Source organism: Primulina huaijiensis, chromosome 11 (assembly GCF_012295235.1).
Source record: "Primulina huaijiensis isolate GDHJ02 chromosome 11, ASM1229523v2, whole genome shotgun sequence".
NCBI lineage: Eukaryota > Viridiplantae > Streptophyta > Magnoliopsida > Lamiales > Gesneriaceae > Primulina > Primulina huaijiensis.
The window spans coordinates 3494183-3513124 of NC_133316.1; the positions used below are offsets into that span (position 1 = coordinate 3494183).

Below are 18942 nucleotides of genomic sequence, written 5' to 3' on the forward strand. Positions count from 1 at the left end.
TTTCTCCTCTACCCTCAACAGTCTTTCTTATCGCAGTTTTCATTTACATTCCAATGTCTATCATGATCAACATAATTTTTCTTGACTTCCATATGTCACGATTCAACTCCATATATGTTTCTCTTATCTCAATATCTTCGAGGCTGATGGTGAGATGACTCCCTTCTGAACCATTGATTCCTATCCACTGGTCTTTCGAGAAAATGTTGGTTCCTCAGCTTGTAGGCCGCATTTCCACCAAGATTTTTGGAGAATCGCTGCTAAACTAGTATTAACCGATCAACACTATATTCCCCAGTAGCCTCAAACATTTGGCCCTTTGGGATCCAACATTTCTATCTTGATGATAGAAGAGATCGAAGCCATGCAATGACAAATAAATTTATCTTTCACTAGAAAATCAAAAACATCATCAGTCTTCGATACATCAAAAGTGTACTGCATATCTTTGGGAAGTTGGGGGATATTATTCTTCTATAGTTCTGTCAGTTTCTTTTTTAGCAAAGGAACAATATATGAACCACTTCATCAGATCCCAGCCAATGCATCCTCCACTTCTTGATAATAGGACCCCGTTGTTGTTTTATTTTTTAATGATTCTTCCCTCAACAATTTTTCATATTCAGCAACTTTCGTAGCCAACTCAAAGAAATCCTTGAAATCCATACCTTGTAGTTTCTTCATTAATTCGAAATTCAGACCTTTTTGTGTCATTTTCACGAATTCGGTCTCAGTTAAGAACGCATTGCACCTATTCTTCATTTTTTTGAACCTGTCAATAACAACTTGTAGGATCGAGTGTTTGCCGCTTTATCAAAAGTTATAGCTGGTTGTAATAGTGCAACTCAAATCATTTAAATTGCATAGCAGCCCAAGTGTCATGGTTCTATCAATCTATCAAACATGGACAATTATTGCACTTCAACAATCTCTCTCCCAATAATTGCACTTATTGTAATCCATGAGAATCGACCTCATGACATTGGCTCTATTATCAATTATAGGACCAAGCGCTTGCCGTTTTACCAAAATTTCAAGCTAGTGATAATGGTGTAACTCAAATCTTTAAAATAGCATATGAGCCCAAGAGCCATGATTCGTAGCTCTACCCAACATGGACAATTATTGTACCTTAACACAACTCCACATAATACCTTTTGTTTTGAGTGAATCTTGATAAATCGGTGGTACATACCTCTAGTTCTATTTCGTAGAACTGGGTACGAAATTGTCTTTCCATCTCTTGTCAAGTCATCACTGAATTTCTGGGAAGTGAGACATACCAAGCGAATGCAATTCCTGTAAGGAAATTTAGGAATAACTACAACCTTAAATTGTTGAAGTTATGCAAGTTATCTAGCTCTTCACACTAGATGGTAAATATGGTTGTGTTCTATGTTGGACTGGTTGTCCTCTCCAGAAAATAGTACGAAGTCATGAACCCTATAATCCATAGGATACGAGTTAATCTGGATATGACTTGTGAAATTTTGGGCAGCCTATCTGCCTCAAGGTCGGCCCATATAGCTCTTAAACAGTTTTCGTCACCATTTTTGAATCAATTATGTGGATGTTCTGAACTGGGAGTAGATGATGATAATAATGTGCCCCCGAGTTTGGAAACCTGCATCGAAACCAAGATTATCTACTGGGAAACTCTCATCTACTCCTTGATAATTCATGTGTGTTGGTTTGTCATGTTGTACACTTACTTAACAAGTTGTTTTGAGCTCTCTACTCTATGAGCACGTGGATATAGATGTACTTTCCCTCCTAAGGACTCTTCTTTCATATGTGGTGGTGTATACCTCATCTCTTGCTAATTTGGGAAAATGAAATCTTGATGGAGAGGATCGCCAGCCCTTTCCTTTCTTTTTCTCTTGTGTTATGCTCTTCATGGGTTGACTGATTTAGTTTACCCAAGACTGTCTTCAAGCAATCAGATATAGCTTTAAACGTTGCTTGTGATATCTTTTCAATTTTCATTTTAGTCAAATCTCCACCAAACGGTTTGAAATGTGAGCATATACTTTGGAATACGACCTAGATGCAATGTTGTAAATGACGAGAGGCGGTAGCAAGACGGTAGGTGACCGCCTACCGCCTCGGCCGCCTAGGGGGTTGAATTTTTTAAGTAATTTTTTTACAAATAATCATATATAATCACAAATAGTCATCATTTTTTATGTAAGATGTGTAATTAAATAATGCTTAAACATAAAAAAGCTTTGTACAATATAATATCATCTAGATTATGTGCAAATAAATATATAAATGCAAACTAACAAGATAATTAATAAAGATTCATCATCATATTAATATTATTATACTAACGAAGTAGTATAATTATTTTTACCAAAACACTAATTACTATTACCCTATCAAGCGGCGGCGGCGGCAAACAGTTTATGTGGTGGGCTTAGTGATTGATAGTGACAAAGAGTGAGAACCAAAAGATAAAAAAAATAAAAAATAATAAAAGTGGAGTGTAATTTAAATAATTAGGGATTTTGAGTTTTAAAATTAGTTAATTTTAACTAGATTTTTTAAATTTGTTCACTACAATTTAAAAATGTTGACATCCTCACCTGGCCCGCCTGCTCGCCGCTTGCCTAAAGCCGTATAGCTTGGGCCGTCTAAAACAGCCGCCTCGTGCGTAGGCGGGGCGGTCGAGGGCCGCATGCCGCCTAGGCACCGCCCCCGATCACCATTAGAACACTGCATGGATGCAAATCCAACTCCTTGATCGGCTGTTCAGTAATAGGTTGTTATGTTGGTGGAACTTGAATCTTTTTCTGATTTGGTAGAGATTCTCCATAATGTCGTCTATTCTTCCTAGAAATGTTAAAAATATATGGACCAAATTCCAACAAGCCAATTCACAGTTTGATGGATTAACAGCTATGATCCAATTTGCTATCAATTATAATATTCTTTGGATAATCAGATGTGAATATGTGTTACAAGACAAAGCCAAAGAAAAACTGGAAATAAAATTTACTCCCACTATCTTGGTTAGAAAAATTTTAATAAAGTGATGGGGAAAAGAAGACTTTTTGTTGAGGGAAAAGTGTATGATCGGCAAGGAGTTATTGTCCTTGGACCCGCCAGAGAAACCATGAGAAATCTAAATAAAGATACGCCTACTCAAGCTATATTACTTAAAGAATTATTCCAACATTTGGACAAAGACACTATTACTTCCATGTTTACTGAAGTATTTGGTGAAAAATCTAATTTATCTACTCAAGCATCAACTTCTTCAAAAGAAAAAGAAAAAATTGAAGAAGATACACCAATGACAGATCAAGATGATCATGATCATTGGTGTATCTTCTTCAATTTTTTCTTTTCCTTTTGAAGAAGCTGATGCTTGAGTAGATAAATTAGATTTTTCACCAAATACTTCAGTAAACATGGAAGTAATAGTGCCTTTATCCAAATGTTGGAATAATTCTTTAAGTAAAGTAGCTTGAGTAGGCGTATCTTTATTTAGATTTCTCATGATTTCTCTGGCGGGTCCAAGGGCAATAACTCCTTGCCAATCATACATTTTTCCCTCAGCAAAAAGTCTTCTTTTCTCCACCATTTTATTAAAATTTTCCTGACCAAGATAGTGGGAGTAAATTTTATTTCCCGTTTTTCTTTGGCTTTGTCTGGTAACCCATATTCCCATCTGATTGTCCAAGGAATATTATAATTGATAGCAAATTGGATCATAGCTGTTAATCCATCAAACTGTGAATTGGCTTGTTGGAATTTGGTCCATATATTTTTAACATTTCTACGAAGAATAGACGGCATTCCCCCATGAAAAAAAGAAGGTTTTAAACCAAGTTGGTATAAACTGATGAATATCATCGAGTTGGAATTTTATCCACTAAGAATGTTTTCGTTGAGAATTCTTGTATATAAGAATAGTATCTCAAACCATTATATAATCATGATAATTAAACATATTCGACATTGCCTGAAAAGTGTTCAATTGACGAGCTTGACCAAGAGGTAATCCCCAATTAGCTGCTGGAATAATTTTCTTAATAATCATTTTAGAAAAGGCAAATCGCGATTGCGATCCATATGTTGAATTTCAACCGAACCTGTTTCAACTAAAATTGTTTCAAAATAGTCTTTCGTTTTTCTTCCCAATATGGGTTGTAAATCTTTAATCAAATAGCTTTGAGCTATACAGATAGGTGATAGACCTTCTAAATCTTTATCTATAGGACAACAATTAAGATATTCTGAAAATAAGTAAGGAAATTTTAATTCCTCTTTAGATCCTTTTAATGCGAATATTGCATTAGTATAATATTGTATATCATATGCAGTAGGATCCTCTGCAAATTCTTTAATAGGATCAAATTTTTCCTCTTCTATATTCATATTAGATGGATGAATATTGGTGCCTTTTTTAAAGAGTGATTTATTCATTGGCTTTTTGCTTGTTGCTGGCCTCTTTAGGACTGTCTTCCAAGGTTGATCCCTGGAAAAATTCCCAGGTTAGAAAATCTGGTAAATAATAAGATTTTTCAGATATATGTTCAATATCAAAATCAAAACACACTAATATAGCTTTCCATATAGTAAATATTTGTTTAAATGCTATTATTTTAACATTTTTTAGAAGAATATCTTTGGCAGATTTGCAATAAACTCTTAATAAAAATTTTTTATTTAAAAGATCACTCTCTTTATTTTGTAAAACATTTAACAATCGAAAGAATTTCTTTCTTTATGGTAGAATAATTCTTTTGTGTATTATTCCAGGTTCCAGAATTTCTTTCAAATTTTGTAATACATTTAACAACTGACAAGAATTTCTCTAGATTTATTATCTATTTTTTGTTTAAGTATTCCTCCATATCCAATATCAGAGACGTCGGTCTCGACAATTTTAAATGCTTCTGGATTAGCAATAGATAAACAAGGGAATTCTTTAACTCTTTCTTTTATTTTTTGTATTGCTAATGTATGACTATTAGTCCATGGTTGATTTTTTTTCAACCTTTGAAACAATAATTTACAGTCTTGAGCGAGATCTTTATAAAAGTCTCCTATGTAATTAAGACTACCAAGAAATCTTTGTAATTGATTTATATAAGTGATTTAACCAGGAACTTTGTCAGAAAAAACAATTCCTCTTTCTATGAGAATCATTATTCCATTTTCAATATAATGTCCTAAGAATTTTATCTTGGTTTGAAAAAGTTTTACCTTTTTCTGATTTACTACTAAACCAGCTTTTTTAGTGGCTTGAATAAATATATTAAGATGTTTAAAATGCTGATCAATATTATCAGAATAAATAAGGACATCATCTATATAGACCATAATATAATCTATATATGAATTATAAATTTCATTCATTATATTTTGAAATTCTATTGGAGCATTTTTTAATCCGAATGGCATTACATTCCATTCATAATGTCAAAATAGTACAGTAAAAGCTGTTTTATATTTATCTTCTTCTTTTAGAAGAATTTGATAAAACCCGATTTTAAATCAAAAGAAGAAAATATTTTTTCTTTAAATAATCTATTTAATATATGTCTTTTATTTGGTAATGGATGTTTTATCTATTTTAATGTTTTATTAAGTGGTTTATAATTAATAACAAGTCTAGGAGCTCCTCTTTCTATTTTGGCGGCATTTTCTACATAAAATGCTGGACAACTCCAAGGACTATTACTTGGTCTGATTAATCTTTTTTTAAGAAGACTATCAATTTCTTCCTTACAATAATTTAAAAGTTTAGGTCCAATAGCAATAGGCCTAGCTTTTGTAGGAATCTTATTTTCATTAAAATCATCTGTATAAAGAAGACTAACTTGATGTTTTTTTCTATTCCAAAAAGCATTAGGAACTTCTGCACATATTTCTTTAAATATAATTTCAGAAATAACTTTTATTTTTTCTTTAATTTTTTCAGAATTTATTTTTTCTTTAATATTTCTAAAAAAGATTTTATCTTTTAAAGAAATAACAAATTTTTCTTTATTAGTTACTATTTTTTGTAAAATATTAATAGATTTTGACACTTGTATAGTCGTGAAGGGAAAAAATAAATCATTTCCTTTAATATTAGTATATAATCTTTTTTCATTAATTTTATTAATCGGAAACAACATTTGAAAAAAAGGTGTTCCTAATATAACAGGAGTAGAAATATTTTTAATAAGAATGAAAGTAGTATTAAGACAAACACCAGAATTACATATTGCCACATCAAACAATTTGTAATTAATTATAAGAGGTTGCTTATTAGCAGCTGTTATAAATTCTGATACCAATTTGTACAATACCAAACCTTTAAAGTTTTAAGGTTTAATAAATAACCTCCTGTATTCAGGAGCCAGCATTCTTGAAGAAATTCTTCAATAAAGTTTTATTCTTGTAATATATATTATTCTTTTGTCTTATTAAGAAGAAGGTAGCTCTACCCAAGAGAAATCCTTAAGTCGGGTTCCGTTAAGCCTGTAAAGCCAAAAGGTAAGGTATGAGTAAATCCTTGACAGTATCTACTTAATTCTTGAATGGATAAAATAATAAGATCTTTTACTAAAAATAAATCTTCTAGTAATATAAAGAACAAAGAATTAATTATTTCTGAGAATTTCGAGAAAAATATTCAAAACTGGTAATTACCAGTATCTTCTAATATGAAGATTTATAGATCTACTGGATTTAATTTTAAATCCAATTATATAATAAAAACAATTGAAGAAGCAATTCGTTTAAAAGGAGGTTATAATTCATTTAGTTTATTATCTCAAAGACTTGTTGATATCCACAAGCAATCTTACAAATTTCTGCATCTAGGGATGATTCAAGTAGGTTTAAAACCTCTTACAAGATTAGGATTAAATACTTCAGCCTTAATTATTGTACGTGATCAAAGACATAATAAATTAGAAGATTCTTTATTAGGAATAATAGCGTCCTCATTATGCGAAGGACTAATACATTTTAGTTGTTTTCTTAATTTTCCAATCTCTCTTTCTGACCCAAATATCATAAAAGCACTCACTTTGAACATAAAGACTGAAGGCTTTGATATGATATATGGAACAAAAAATGTTGTTCTATTATATAGAATTTGTTATAAAGTAATGAATTCAACTATTTCTAATTTTAAAATCAATACTAATCAAATTAGTTCAAAAAGAGGAGAAATTACTCTTTTTATAACCGATATTAATAAAAGTAATATTATGATTCCTAAAACAATTAATTGGAGTCAAGTTACTCTGCCAAAAATCTGGAAAATGGAGAATATTGCTCCTTCTCTTAAAGAAGAATCTAGAAAACTAGGAAGTATAGTTCAATATGTTGATGGTGATATTGAAATAAAATTTTCATCCTAAAGACATTTACGAATTAAACTTCCTGAAGAAAGTAGAAATCCTACTTCTTCTGTATCTGATTTTGAAAAAATTAGTATATCTGGTCTTCAAAAGACTAAGGAAAATATATATCAACCTGAATACAAGGTTGATCTTCCTGAATCTAGTACTTCTCGATTTCAAAAAAGCTATTCTGTTAATAATAGAACTTCTAATTCCCTTACTTTTTCTGATATGGGTTATAATGTTATGGTTATTAATAATAATAATCTTATTCAGAAAAGTTTAGATAAGATTAAAAATCTAAATAAGAAAAAGTGGTTTTTAAGTTGTTTAAATTCAAAACAACAAACTCTATATTCTTTAAGATATAAAGAATGAGTTGAAGAAACTAAATTAAATTTAGATTTTTTCAAATGGATGGAAATAAAATATTTCTAAATTTTACATATGAGTTTTTTTATAAATACTCTTGAATCAACATATAAATTATATGTTCATGAAACTGAAGAAAAATCTTTTGAAATTCATCTCACATTCACTACTTTACAAATTAAAAAAGGTAATAAAGAAATATACGATACTCCTATAAAATCTGAATTAGGAAATGGTAATTTTGACCATATAATTCAGCAAAATAATTTTACTAATCTTACTTTACATTCTTTAAGAAATCAAACTACTAGAATAGAAGAGATTTTATCAAAATCTAAACAAGAAGTTTCTAGTGGTGAAAGTTCAAGAACTTTAATGATAAAACATCCTCCTAATCTTAAAAGAGAAAAATTTCTTTTAAGTTCCAAAAAAGATGAAGATTTTATGAAAGGACTCATAGTCAGATTACAAAAAAATAATATAAAAGAAAAGGGTTCTATTTCGGTAATTACCAAAAGCTGAACAACTTGAAAATTTTCCAAAAGATGGAATGTAAATTAATAAAATACATAAGGTGTAAATTGTAAAACCTTTTTATAAAAAGGCAACACCAATTGATCTTCAAATAGAAGAAAGAAAGATTATGATCAGTTTAATGGAGAAGCCATTACTGAATAGAATATATATGGAAAATCTGAATATCAGATAAAAACTGTTATTAAACAAATGTTAATATACTCTTCTGCGGCAAAAATAAAAGGTAATAATGATAGGCAAATTTCTCAAGCCATTATTACTGGTTTTACTGGCCAACTTCAAGGTTGATGGGATTTTTATCTTTGAAAAGATGCAAAGAATAAAATTCTTAACTCTTCTATAATTGATCTTAATGGAAGAGAAGAGTCAGATGCGGTTAATACACTTATTTATAATATTCTATCTAATTTTATTGGAGCTAATGAGCTTCAATTAGATAGATCTCAAGGACAATTAATGAACTTGAGATGTACAACACTATCTGAATTCAGATGGTATAAAGATGTTTTTATGACAAAATTTTTAACTAGAAATGGTTGCAATGCAAATTTTTGGAAAGAAAAATTTATTTTTGGACTTCCAGTTATTTTCGATGAAAGAGTTAAAAACATATTATATTAAAATCTAAATATCCAACAAACTCTATAGATTGGAGTTTACTTACTTATGGAGATTTATCCGCAGTAATAACTGCAGAAGGAATAACTCTTTGCAATGATATCAAGTTAAAAAGACAACTTGATATGCAAAAGGAAGAAAACCGAAATATTATCAGTGATTTTTGTGAACAAATTGGTTTTCAGCCAATATAATATCCTAAAAGAGATAAGAAAAGAAAAAGATTTCCTTTTAAAAGGAGAAAAAATTATATAAAAGATAAAAATAAATCTAAAACATATTTTAAGAAAAAGTCTAAACAAACTACAAAAAATAATGATTCGAATAAAGTGCCAGTATGCTGGAAATGTGGAAAAATTGAACATAAAGCTAATATGTGTTATGTTAAAAAAAGATTAATAATCTTCATATAAATAATGATTTAAAAAAATCATTAATAAATATTCTTCTTAATAAAGAAGAAAATCTAAAGATGAAAGATTTATATATTAACATTATATAAGAAGTAAAATCTGAATACTCTAATAGTAGTTCAGATAATGATTTTCAAATATCAGAAGATAAAATATGTGATCCAAATTGTCATTGTGACACATGTCTCATAAATTTTATGGGATTAGGAATAAATGTTATATCAAATGAAGAGACTTTCATTTTAGATCTCATAGATCAAATAAAAGATCTTATATAAAAAAGAAAAGCTATAGAACATTATCTAAATATGACAAATCATAAGCCTACTAAACTTGTACAAAATACTGTACAAGAAAATGAATTATATTCTTATAATAAAATATTAAAAAAAGCTAAACAAAAGGAGAGAGAACCTACCATCTCTGAATTAAAAGGAGAGATAGATCAGATAAAATCCGAAATAAAATATTTAATACAAATAGTAAATACTCTTAGTATTAATAATAATCATATTTGGGAAAAATATTCTACTTCTGATGAAGGAGAAGAAGATGAAAAAAATATTTTATCTAAAGAAGATAATAAAATAAATCAAATGATATGGGTCAATAAAATTGATCAAATTATTTCTCAAAAATGATACTCAAAAGTAACCCTTATTATTAATAAAAAAATTTAAAATTATTATTGAATCACTTTTAGATATATGAGCTGATGTAAATTGCATTAGTGAAGGAATTAATCCTTCTAAATATTATAAAAAGACTACTCAATTTATAACAGATGCTAATAAGCAACCTCTTATAGTTAATTACAAATTGTCTGATGTGGAATATGTAATTCTGGTGTTTGTCTTAATACTACTTTCATTCTTATTAAAAATATTTCTACTCATGTTATATTAGGAACACCTTTTTTTCGAATGTTGTTTCCGATTAATAAAATTAATGAAAAATGATTATATACTAATATTAAAGGAAATGATTTATTTTTTCCCTTCACGACTATACAAGTGTCAAAATCTATTAATATTTTACAAAAAATAGTAACTAATAAAGAAAACTTTGTTATTTCGTTAAAAGGTAAAATCTTTTTTTAGAAATATTAAAGAAAAAATAAATTCTGAAAAAATTCAAGAAAAAATAAAAGTTATTTTTCGAAATTATATTTAAAGAAATATTTGCAGAAGTTCCTAATGCTTTTTTGAATAGGAAAAAACATCAAGTTAGTCTTCCTTATACAGATGATTTTAATGAAAATAAGATTCCTACAAAAGCTAGGTCTATTGCTATGGGACCTAGACTTTTAAATTATTGCAAGGAAGAAATTGATAGTCTTCTTAAAAAAGGATTAATCAGACCAAGTAATAGTCCTTGGAGTTGTCCAGCATTTTATGTAGAAAATGCCGCCTAAATAGAAAGAGGAGCTCCTAGACTTGTTATTAATTATAAACCACTTAATAAAATATTAAAATGGATAAAACATCCATTACCAAATAAAATAGATATATTAAATAGATTATTTAAAGCAAAAATATTTTCTTCTTTTGATTTAAAATCGGGTTTTATCAAATTCTTCTAAAAGAAGAAGATAAATATAAAACAGCTTTTACTGTACTATTTGGATATTATGAATGGAATGTAATGTCATTCGGATTAAATAATTATCCAATGGAATTTCAAAATATAATGAATGAAATTTATAATTCATATATAGATTATATTATGGTCTATATAGATGATGTCCTTATTTATTATGATAATATTGATCAATATTTTAAACATCTTAATATATTTATTCAAGCCACTAAAAAAGCTGGTTTAGCAGTAAATCAGAAAAAGGTAAAAAAATTTCAAACCAAGATAAAATTCTTAGGACATTACATTGAAAATTGAATAATGATTCCCATAGAAAGAGCAATTGTTTTAGCTGACAAATTTCCTGATAAAATCACTTATATAAATCAATTACAAAGATTTCTTGGTAGTCTTAATTACATAGGAGACTTTCATAAAGATCTCGCTCAATACTGTAAATTATTGTTTTAAAGGTTGAAGAAAAATCATCAACCATGGACTAATAGTCAAGGAGTTATTGCCCTTGGACCCGTCAGAGAAACCATGAGAAATCTAAATAAAGATGCACCTACTCAAGCTACATTACTTAAAGAATTATTCCAACATTTGGACAAAGACACTATTACTTCCATGTTTACTGAAGTATTTGATGAAAAATCTAATTTATCTACACAAGCATCAACTTCTTCAAAAGGAAAAGAAAAAATTGAAGAAGATACACCAATGAGAGATCAAGATGATCAAGATCAGGATGCTCAAGACCCGTAAGATGGAGACAATATTTTTGCATTATTGAATGCATAAATTATTGGGGAATGACCTGGATACCATGACTAAAAGTCTTTTATATAAATTATTGAAGTGGTTGTATCCTTATCTGTTAGTATGTACGTGTCAAGTCTTTATTAGTATAAGTAATGTAGATAATGGATGTACTGTTTAATATTATATTCTATTTAAAGAAGTGGATGCTCTTTGTGCTCCACACAACAAAAAACGAACTACTCATTCTCTTTTCTCCTTGAATAGAATTTGATATTTCGAGCAATCTCTTCGGAGTTCTAGTTTCATCTTTCTACATTCAGAATTATGTAAGTATATGTCTTATGAATTTCATTACATATATGATCCACCGTTTGATTATATCATGTCTTCTGCCAATTATCTTGTAAAATTAAAAAAGAAGATTAAACTAACGAAAACTCGAATTGAAGTTCTTTAAAATCAATTAAAAGATACAGAGATCAATCCTGTTTATAAACAGTGGTTTACCTATCCAAATTTGGAAAGATCTAAACTCGGCTTAAAGGTTTTCGAGAAACAAAGCTCACAGCTAGCTGCTTAAAGCTGAAGATTTGAATATTTAATTTTCCTGAATACAGGAGGTTATTGTATTAAACCTTAAAATTGTAGAAGAATGAAATTAGAACTCCGGAGAGATTGTCGAAATATCAAATTCTATTCAAACAGAAGAGAGAAGGAGTAGTTCTTTTTTTGTTGTGTGGAGCACAAATAGCATCCACTTCTTTAAATAGAATACAATATTAAACAGTACATTCATTATCTACAGTACTTATACTAATAAAGACTTGACACGTACATACTAACAGATAAGGATACAACCACTTCAATAATTTATATAAAAGACTTTTAGTCATGGTATCCAGGTCATTCCCCAATAATTTATGCATTCAATAATACAAAAATATCGTCTCCATCATACGGGTCTTGGGCATCCTGATCTTGATCATCTTGATATGTCATTGGTGTATCTTCTTCAATTTTTTCTTTTCCTTTTGAAGAAATTGATGCATGAGTAGATAAATTAGATTTTTCACCAAATACTTCAGTAAACATAGAAGTAATAGTGTCTTTGTCCAAATGTTGGAATAATTCTTTAAGTAATGTAGCCTGAGTAGGCGTATCTTTATTTAGATTTTTAATATTATCTAAACTTTTCTGAATAAGATTATTATTATTAATAACCATAACATTAAAACTCATACCAGAAAAATTAGGGGAATGAGAAGTTCTATTACTAACAGAATAGTTTTTTTGAAATCGAGAAGTACTAGATTCAGGAAGATCAACCTTGTATTCATGTTGAGATATATTTTCCTTAGTCTTTTGAAGATGTTAGACTTAATTTAATTGTGGTGAAGAGACTTAAAACCAGTAGATCGTGATAACTTTAATCAGAAGACAGTATAAAAGCAAGTATCGCGTTAACAAAGCAGTACTCTTCGAGTACTTATCAGCTTAGATAACTAGAAGCAGAACGTAGCCTTCTTAAATAAGCAGAACATAGCTTAAACAGAAGTAACTTAACGTCTTTTGTGTGAATTATTACAGTCTTAAATATTACCGTTACTTTATCTAGTACTAGTATTAATTACACCATTAATGTTGTACTAAGACATTTAATGCTCCTTACTAATTTTAGTATGAAACAAGACTGATTGTTTTGAAGCTTTCTGCAGGACCCTTTTTAGGTATTAAAGCTGATCTTACTCAGGAGTCACAGAAACCGTTTTTGATTATAGACGTTGGACTCAAGTTTTCTATATATATGAAGTTCAACCCTATATAGAAAAACGCTATCATCTTTATCTACACAACGATTATTCCAACGTAAGTTTGAGCTATCAACTACTACTTATCTTCTAGCTCAACATACAGAAAAATAGCACACGCCTCATTATCAATATCCGATCTTCTGAGATCATATTGTGCTGACTGTTTCGTATTCTCTTCAAGCTAACACACTTTACTATATCTTATTGAGAAGAGTTTGTAAACTTGAAAAGAGTCTTTTCCAGAACTTTGTTGTATTCATTTACATTGTGTTGAGAAACTAAGAGTTTTAGTAGGCAAAGGATAAGCCCTACTGAAGTGGATGTGTACAAGTGTTGAACTGTAAAAACCAAAGTCTTTTAGTAATACCTTCTGGAAACAGAAGAAAGGGAGACGTAGAAGATTTCATCTTCGAACTTCCAGAAACAACTATTGTTCTAATGCCTACTGGAAACAGAAGAAGGGGAGACGTAAAAGATTTCATCTTCGAACTTCCAGAAACAACTACTGTTCTAATGCCTACTATTTTATTGTATTTCACCGTACTCCATCGGATCGTTTTTGCACTTATTATTGTGATCTGCTTGATCTACATTCGAGCAAGATAAACTCTATATCAATCTACATTCTAGCACCCTATACAAAAACATCCATCAAAAGAAAGAGTTTATTCACCCCCCTCCCCCTATAAACTCTATATCAATCCCCAACAGAAGACCATAAATACTAATTTTTTCAAAATCAGATATAGAAGAAGTAAAATTTCTACTTTCTTTAGGAAGTTTAATTCGTAAATGTCTTTGGGAAGAAAATTTTATTTCAACATCACCATCAACATATTGAACAATACTTTCTAGTTTTCTATATTCTTCTTTAAGAGAAGGAGCAATATTCTCCATTTTCCAGATTTCTGGCAGAGTGACTTGACTCCAATTAATTGTTTTAGTAATATGGTTATAAAAAGAGTAGTTTCTCCTCTTTTTGAACTACTTTGATTAGTATTGATTTTAAAATTAGAAATAGTTGAATTCATTACTTTATAACAGATTCGATATAATAAAACAACATTTTCTGTTCCATCTATCATATCAAGGCCTTCAGTCTTTATGTTCAAAGTGAGTGCTTTTATGATATTTGGGTCAGAAAGAGATATTGAAAAATTAGGATAACAACTAAAATGTATTGATTCTTCGCATAATGAGGACTCTATTATTCCTAATAAAGAATCTTCAAATTTATTATGCCTTTGATCACGTACAATTATTAAGGCTGAAGTATTTAATCCTAATTTTGTAAGAGGTTTTAAACCTACTTGAATCATCCCTAGATGCAGAAATTTGTAAGATTGCTTGTGAATATCAACAAGTCTTTGAGATAATAAATTAAATGAATCATAACCACTTTTTAAAGGAATTGCTTCTTCAATTGTTTTTATTATATAATTGGATTTAAAATTAAATCCAGTAGATCTATAAATCTTCGTATTGGAAGATACTGGTAATTTTCAGTTTTGAATATTTTTCTCGAAATTCTCAGAAATAATTAATTTTTTGTTATTTATAGTACTAGAAGATTTATTTTTAGTAAAACATCTTATTATTTTATCCATTCAAGAATTAAGTAGATACTTTTAAGGATTTACTCCTACCTTACCTTTTGGCTTTACCGGCTTTACGGAACCCGACTTAAGGATTTCTCCAGGGTAGAGCTACCTTCTTCTTAATAAGATAAAAGAATAAGATATATTACAAGAATAAAACTTTATTGAAGAATTTCTTCAAGAATGCTGGCTCTGATACAATATCTAACTTCTAAAATTTAAAAAGATAATAGATTCCTAATTTGATCGTTCGTTCTAATTTACTCAACAAATTTGATGAAATAAAATCTCAATATGATTGTATATCCACAAATCAGTAGGAAATTACACAACATGAAATTATAATCAAATAGTGATGAAATATGACATAAAAGTATTCCTAATGCTAGTCTAGAACGAAAAGTATAAAAAATTGTTTGTATTGTGACCAAGATTTCTGCGGAGAGTTGTCGGCATTTTCGCGATATGTGTGTTGTCGTATGTTCTACCGATGTTTTTTTCTTTCATATTCTTGGGCGGTTTCCTTTACTCTTCCCATATCAACAATCTTCCATTATTCTACACGATCTTTTCCTATATGCACGTCATTTGATCTATTCAAACCAATTTTGAATTAATGGGTTTTCTTATCTTACGTGTCTTCTAATTCTTCTTTCTGAGCTTGGTTAAATTTTGGGCATGTTCAACTTTGAGCTTGATTAAAATATATTCTCAACACCATTTAAATAATCTTTTAAGAAAGTATTTATATTTTTTGGAACAAAGATGCAAAAACATCGATGTCGTATGTCTAGAATTCAACATTGAAGAGATCTTTACCCTATGTATGGAAGCAAGGATTTAGAGAGATTTGCAGGGATCTGGATTCGTAAATCTTGGTTTTAACTGTTTGATTAGTTGGATTTTAAAATGAAATTGGATTTTAAGGGATTTGGCTGGATTTCATTGTGTATAAACAAATCTTCTCAAAACTGGTCAGATTTGATAGGATTTGGATTTGAATAAACTTAAAAATATATCCATAACAAATTTTTTTAATTATTATCCTTCTACCATATTTATATGTATGGTTGGATTAAATGACAAATTTGTTTATTTTTTTATTTTGCATATTTATATATATTTCATATAATTTAAATTTGAATATTTATATGTTATATTTGATTATTTTATTTAATAATTTATTTTGTGTTCATTATCCGATGTTAATTAATTATATAAAATTTTATGTAGTTTATATAACACAAATATATAATTAAAATCATATAAGGAAATATATGATAAAATTAATTTTAATTTTCCAGTTTTTTAATAATGTGAATAATATGTTTTAAATATTGATTTATGTAAAAAAATAATTAAGAAGATTATTGTAGTAAAATTTTAAATTTCTAAATTCAGATCTTATTTTTTATAGACAAAAAATGAATTCTAAATATAATTTTTAAATTTCAAACCAAACACAAAATGAAATTCTAAATCTATCATTTCCAAAAAATCCAAATCCAAATCCAAATTCAAATCCAAATCCAACATCCAAACACACTATTAATATTACACTATTAATATTGTCGTTTTTTAATGTAATTTCTTAACAAGAACTGTAGAACAAAAAATACAACTTAGCCACACACTGAGATTGGTCCAGATGTTTCCAAACCACACATTCAAACATCATAACGAGATTTTCTCCAAATGTTTGGAAATCAAAACATTTAAACATCATTAGGGCAGATATTTACGAAAAAGTTAAGCGAAATGACAATAAAATTTAACAATAGAAGAGATAAGAATAAACATCACATGAGCAAGAAATCAGGAATAAATTTTAGGGTTACCGAAATCAGGAGGAATGGAATTGAACAAAGTGAAAAAAAAAATCTTAATCCAGATGTGGCTGTGATGAAAATCGGGAGACGAGTAGGAGAAAAATATAAGAAATGGTCTGCTGAAATTAATAATGGGATAAATGTGCTGATTTCAAATCCCTTTGGCTCCCAAACATTTATATTGAATTTGGGTTGCGATTTGAAATCCAAATGGATTTTTAAATCCTCATATTTAGTCAAAAACTTGTGTGAGACGGTCTCACGGATTGTATTTGTGAGACGGATCTCTTATTTGGGTCATCCATGAAAAAATATTACTTTTTATGCTAAGAATATTACTTTATATTATGAATATGGGTAGGGCTGACCCGTCTCACAGATTAAGATCCGTGAGACGGTTTCACATTAGACTCACTTTCATATTTATTAATCTATCAACAAACTTATCTCCAATAATATCTCATTACTTACTTGTTAATGGTAATTTATAAATCAATATCATCTTATTTCTTACCGACTTTATTTTGTTCCAAATCATGTAATTATTACTATTTTAACTAAAAACAAAATTTTATAAAATAAAATTTATTACACTTATATATATATAAGATTGTACATGTGCTGGATACGCTAGTAATATCTAATTTTGATATCTAAAGAGTGGTAAGCAAAATATAGTTATCCGAAATATGATAAAACTTTGTGTGAGACGGTTTAACGAATAATATTTTGTCATATAGATCTCTTATTCAGATCATCCATGAAAAAAATATTAATTTTTAGGTTAAAAATATTATTTTTATGGTAAATATCGATAGAGTTGACGATAAAAATTCGTGATACCGTCTGACACCATACCTACTCACGAAATAAACAATCGGATTAAATTAACAAACCTAAATCCAATGAAATTCCAATGTAAAGGTTCTTTATTATCACACCAAACAACGTTACTAAAAAATCAGTATGAACACAGGAAGGAACTTATTTCATCATAAGATAAGATCTTACAGATAGCAAAGCATATCCTCCCAGTAGAGATCTAGCTGAGTTGACCACAGTCAGCGATCACCACAGGCTTCGAAGTCCTACCCCCAGCAGATCCAACCTTCTCGATCGCCTTCACGACTTCGTATCCCTCCACAACCTGCCCAAACACCACGTGCTTACCGTCCAGCCACGATGTCTTCTCGGTGCAAATGAAGAATTGAGAACCATTTGTTCCCGGTCCCGCATTCGCCATGGACAGAATTCCAGGTCCGGTGTGCTTCTTCACGAAATTCTCGTCCGCGAACTTCGTTCCGTAGATAGACTCCCCTCCAGTGCCGTTTCCGGCGGTGAAATCTCCTCCTTGGCACATGAAGTTGGGGATCACGCGGTGGAATGAAGAGCCCTTGTAGTGGAGTGGCTTTCCGGATCTTCCCTTGCCTTTCTCTCCGGTGCAAAGCGCACGGAAATTATCGGCGGTCTTTGGGACGACGTCGGCATAGAGCTCGATGACGATCCTCCCGGCCGGTTGGCCGCCGACTGTCATGTCGAAGAAAACTTTAGGGTTCTGCATTTGCTTTGACGATACAGATGTGATAATTGAGCGTTAACACATTCGATATATATATATATATATATATATAGCTGTGGTTATCCACAAGAAGAGCTTATATTAGCCGTTGAAAGCGGACACGTGTCCACATCATCTCCAGAGGAAAGTTCTAGAGCGGAAAGTTTTGGTCAAGTTTTGGAATTTTCCTTTTTTCTTTTTTGTGAATTGGGATCGTATTCTTTTTTCTTTTTGCTTTATATTTTTAAATGATTGGGATCGGATTCATTTGAGATATGCTCTCTTTTTGTTTGTTTTTCTTTTTGGTTAAAATTATATTTGTTAATCAATATTTAGGTCTGCTCCTGGTAAACCAATAGAATTTGAAACACTTGATATAGTAAGCAATCAGTACTCCATATTGAAAGAAAAAACTATTTGCAACCCAACACAGCTCAGATTGAATCATGCAATTACCAAAATATTGGGTCTATACTATTTCACCTTTTAATTGTTTGCTACACACACAGCT

The 18942-nt window shown here is 29.7% G+C and overlaps 1 protein-coding gene across 1 annotated transcript; it reads right to left on the bottom strand.

Moving 5' to 3' along the window:
• Positions 1 to 4341: 4341 nt before the first annotated feature.
• On the bottom strand, positions 4342 to 18484 carry LOC140987172 (peptidyl-prolyl cis-trans isomerase 1-like). The gene is made up of 2 exons (XM_073455582.1): positions 17885 to 18484; positions 4342 to 4486 (listed from the first exon to the last, which is right to left on the bottom strand). Exon 1 carries the CDS (start codon positions 18432 to 18434, stop codon positions 17916 to 17918), a length of 519 nt encoding a protein of 172 aa, XP_073311683.1. The 5' UTR covers positions 18435 to 18484; the 3' UTR covers positions 4342 to 4486; positions 17885 to 17915.
• Between the last annotated feature and the right edge of the window lie 458 nt (positions 18485 to 18942).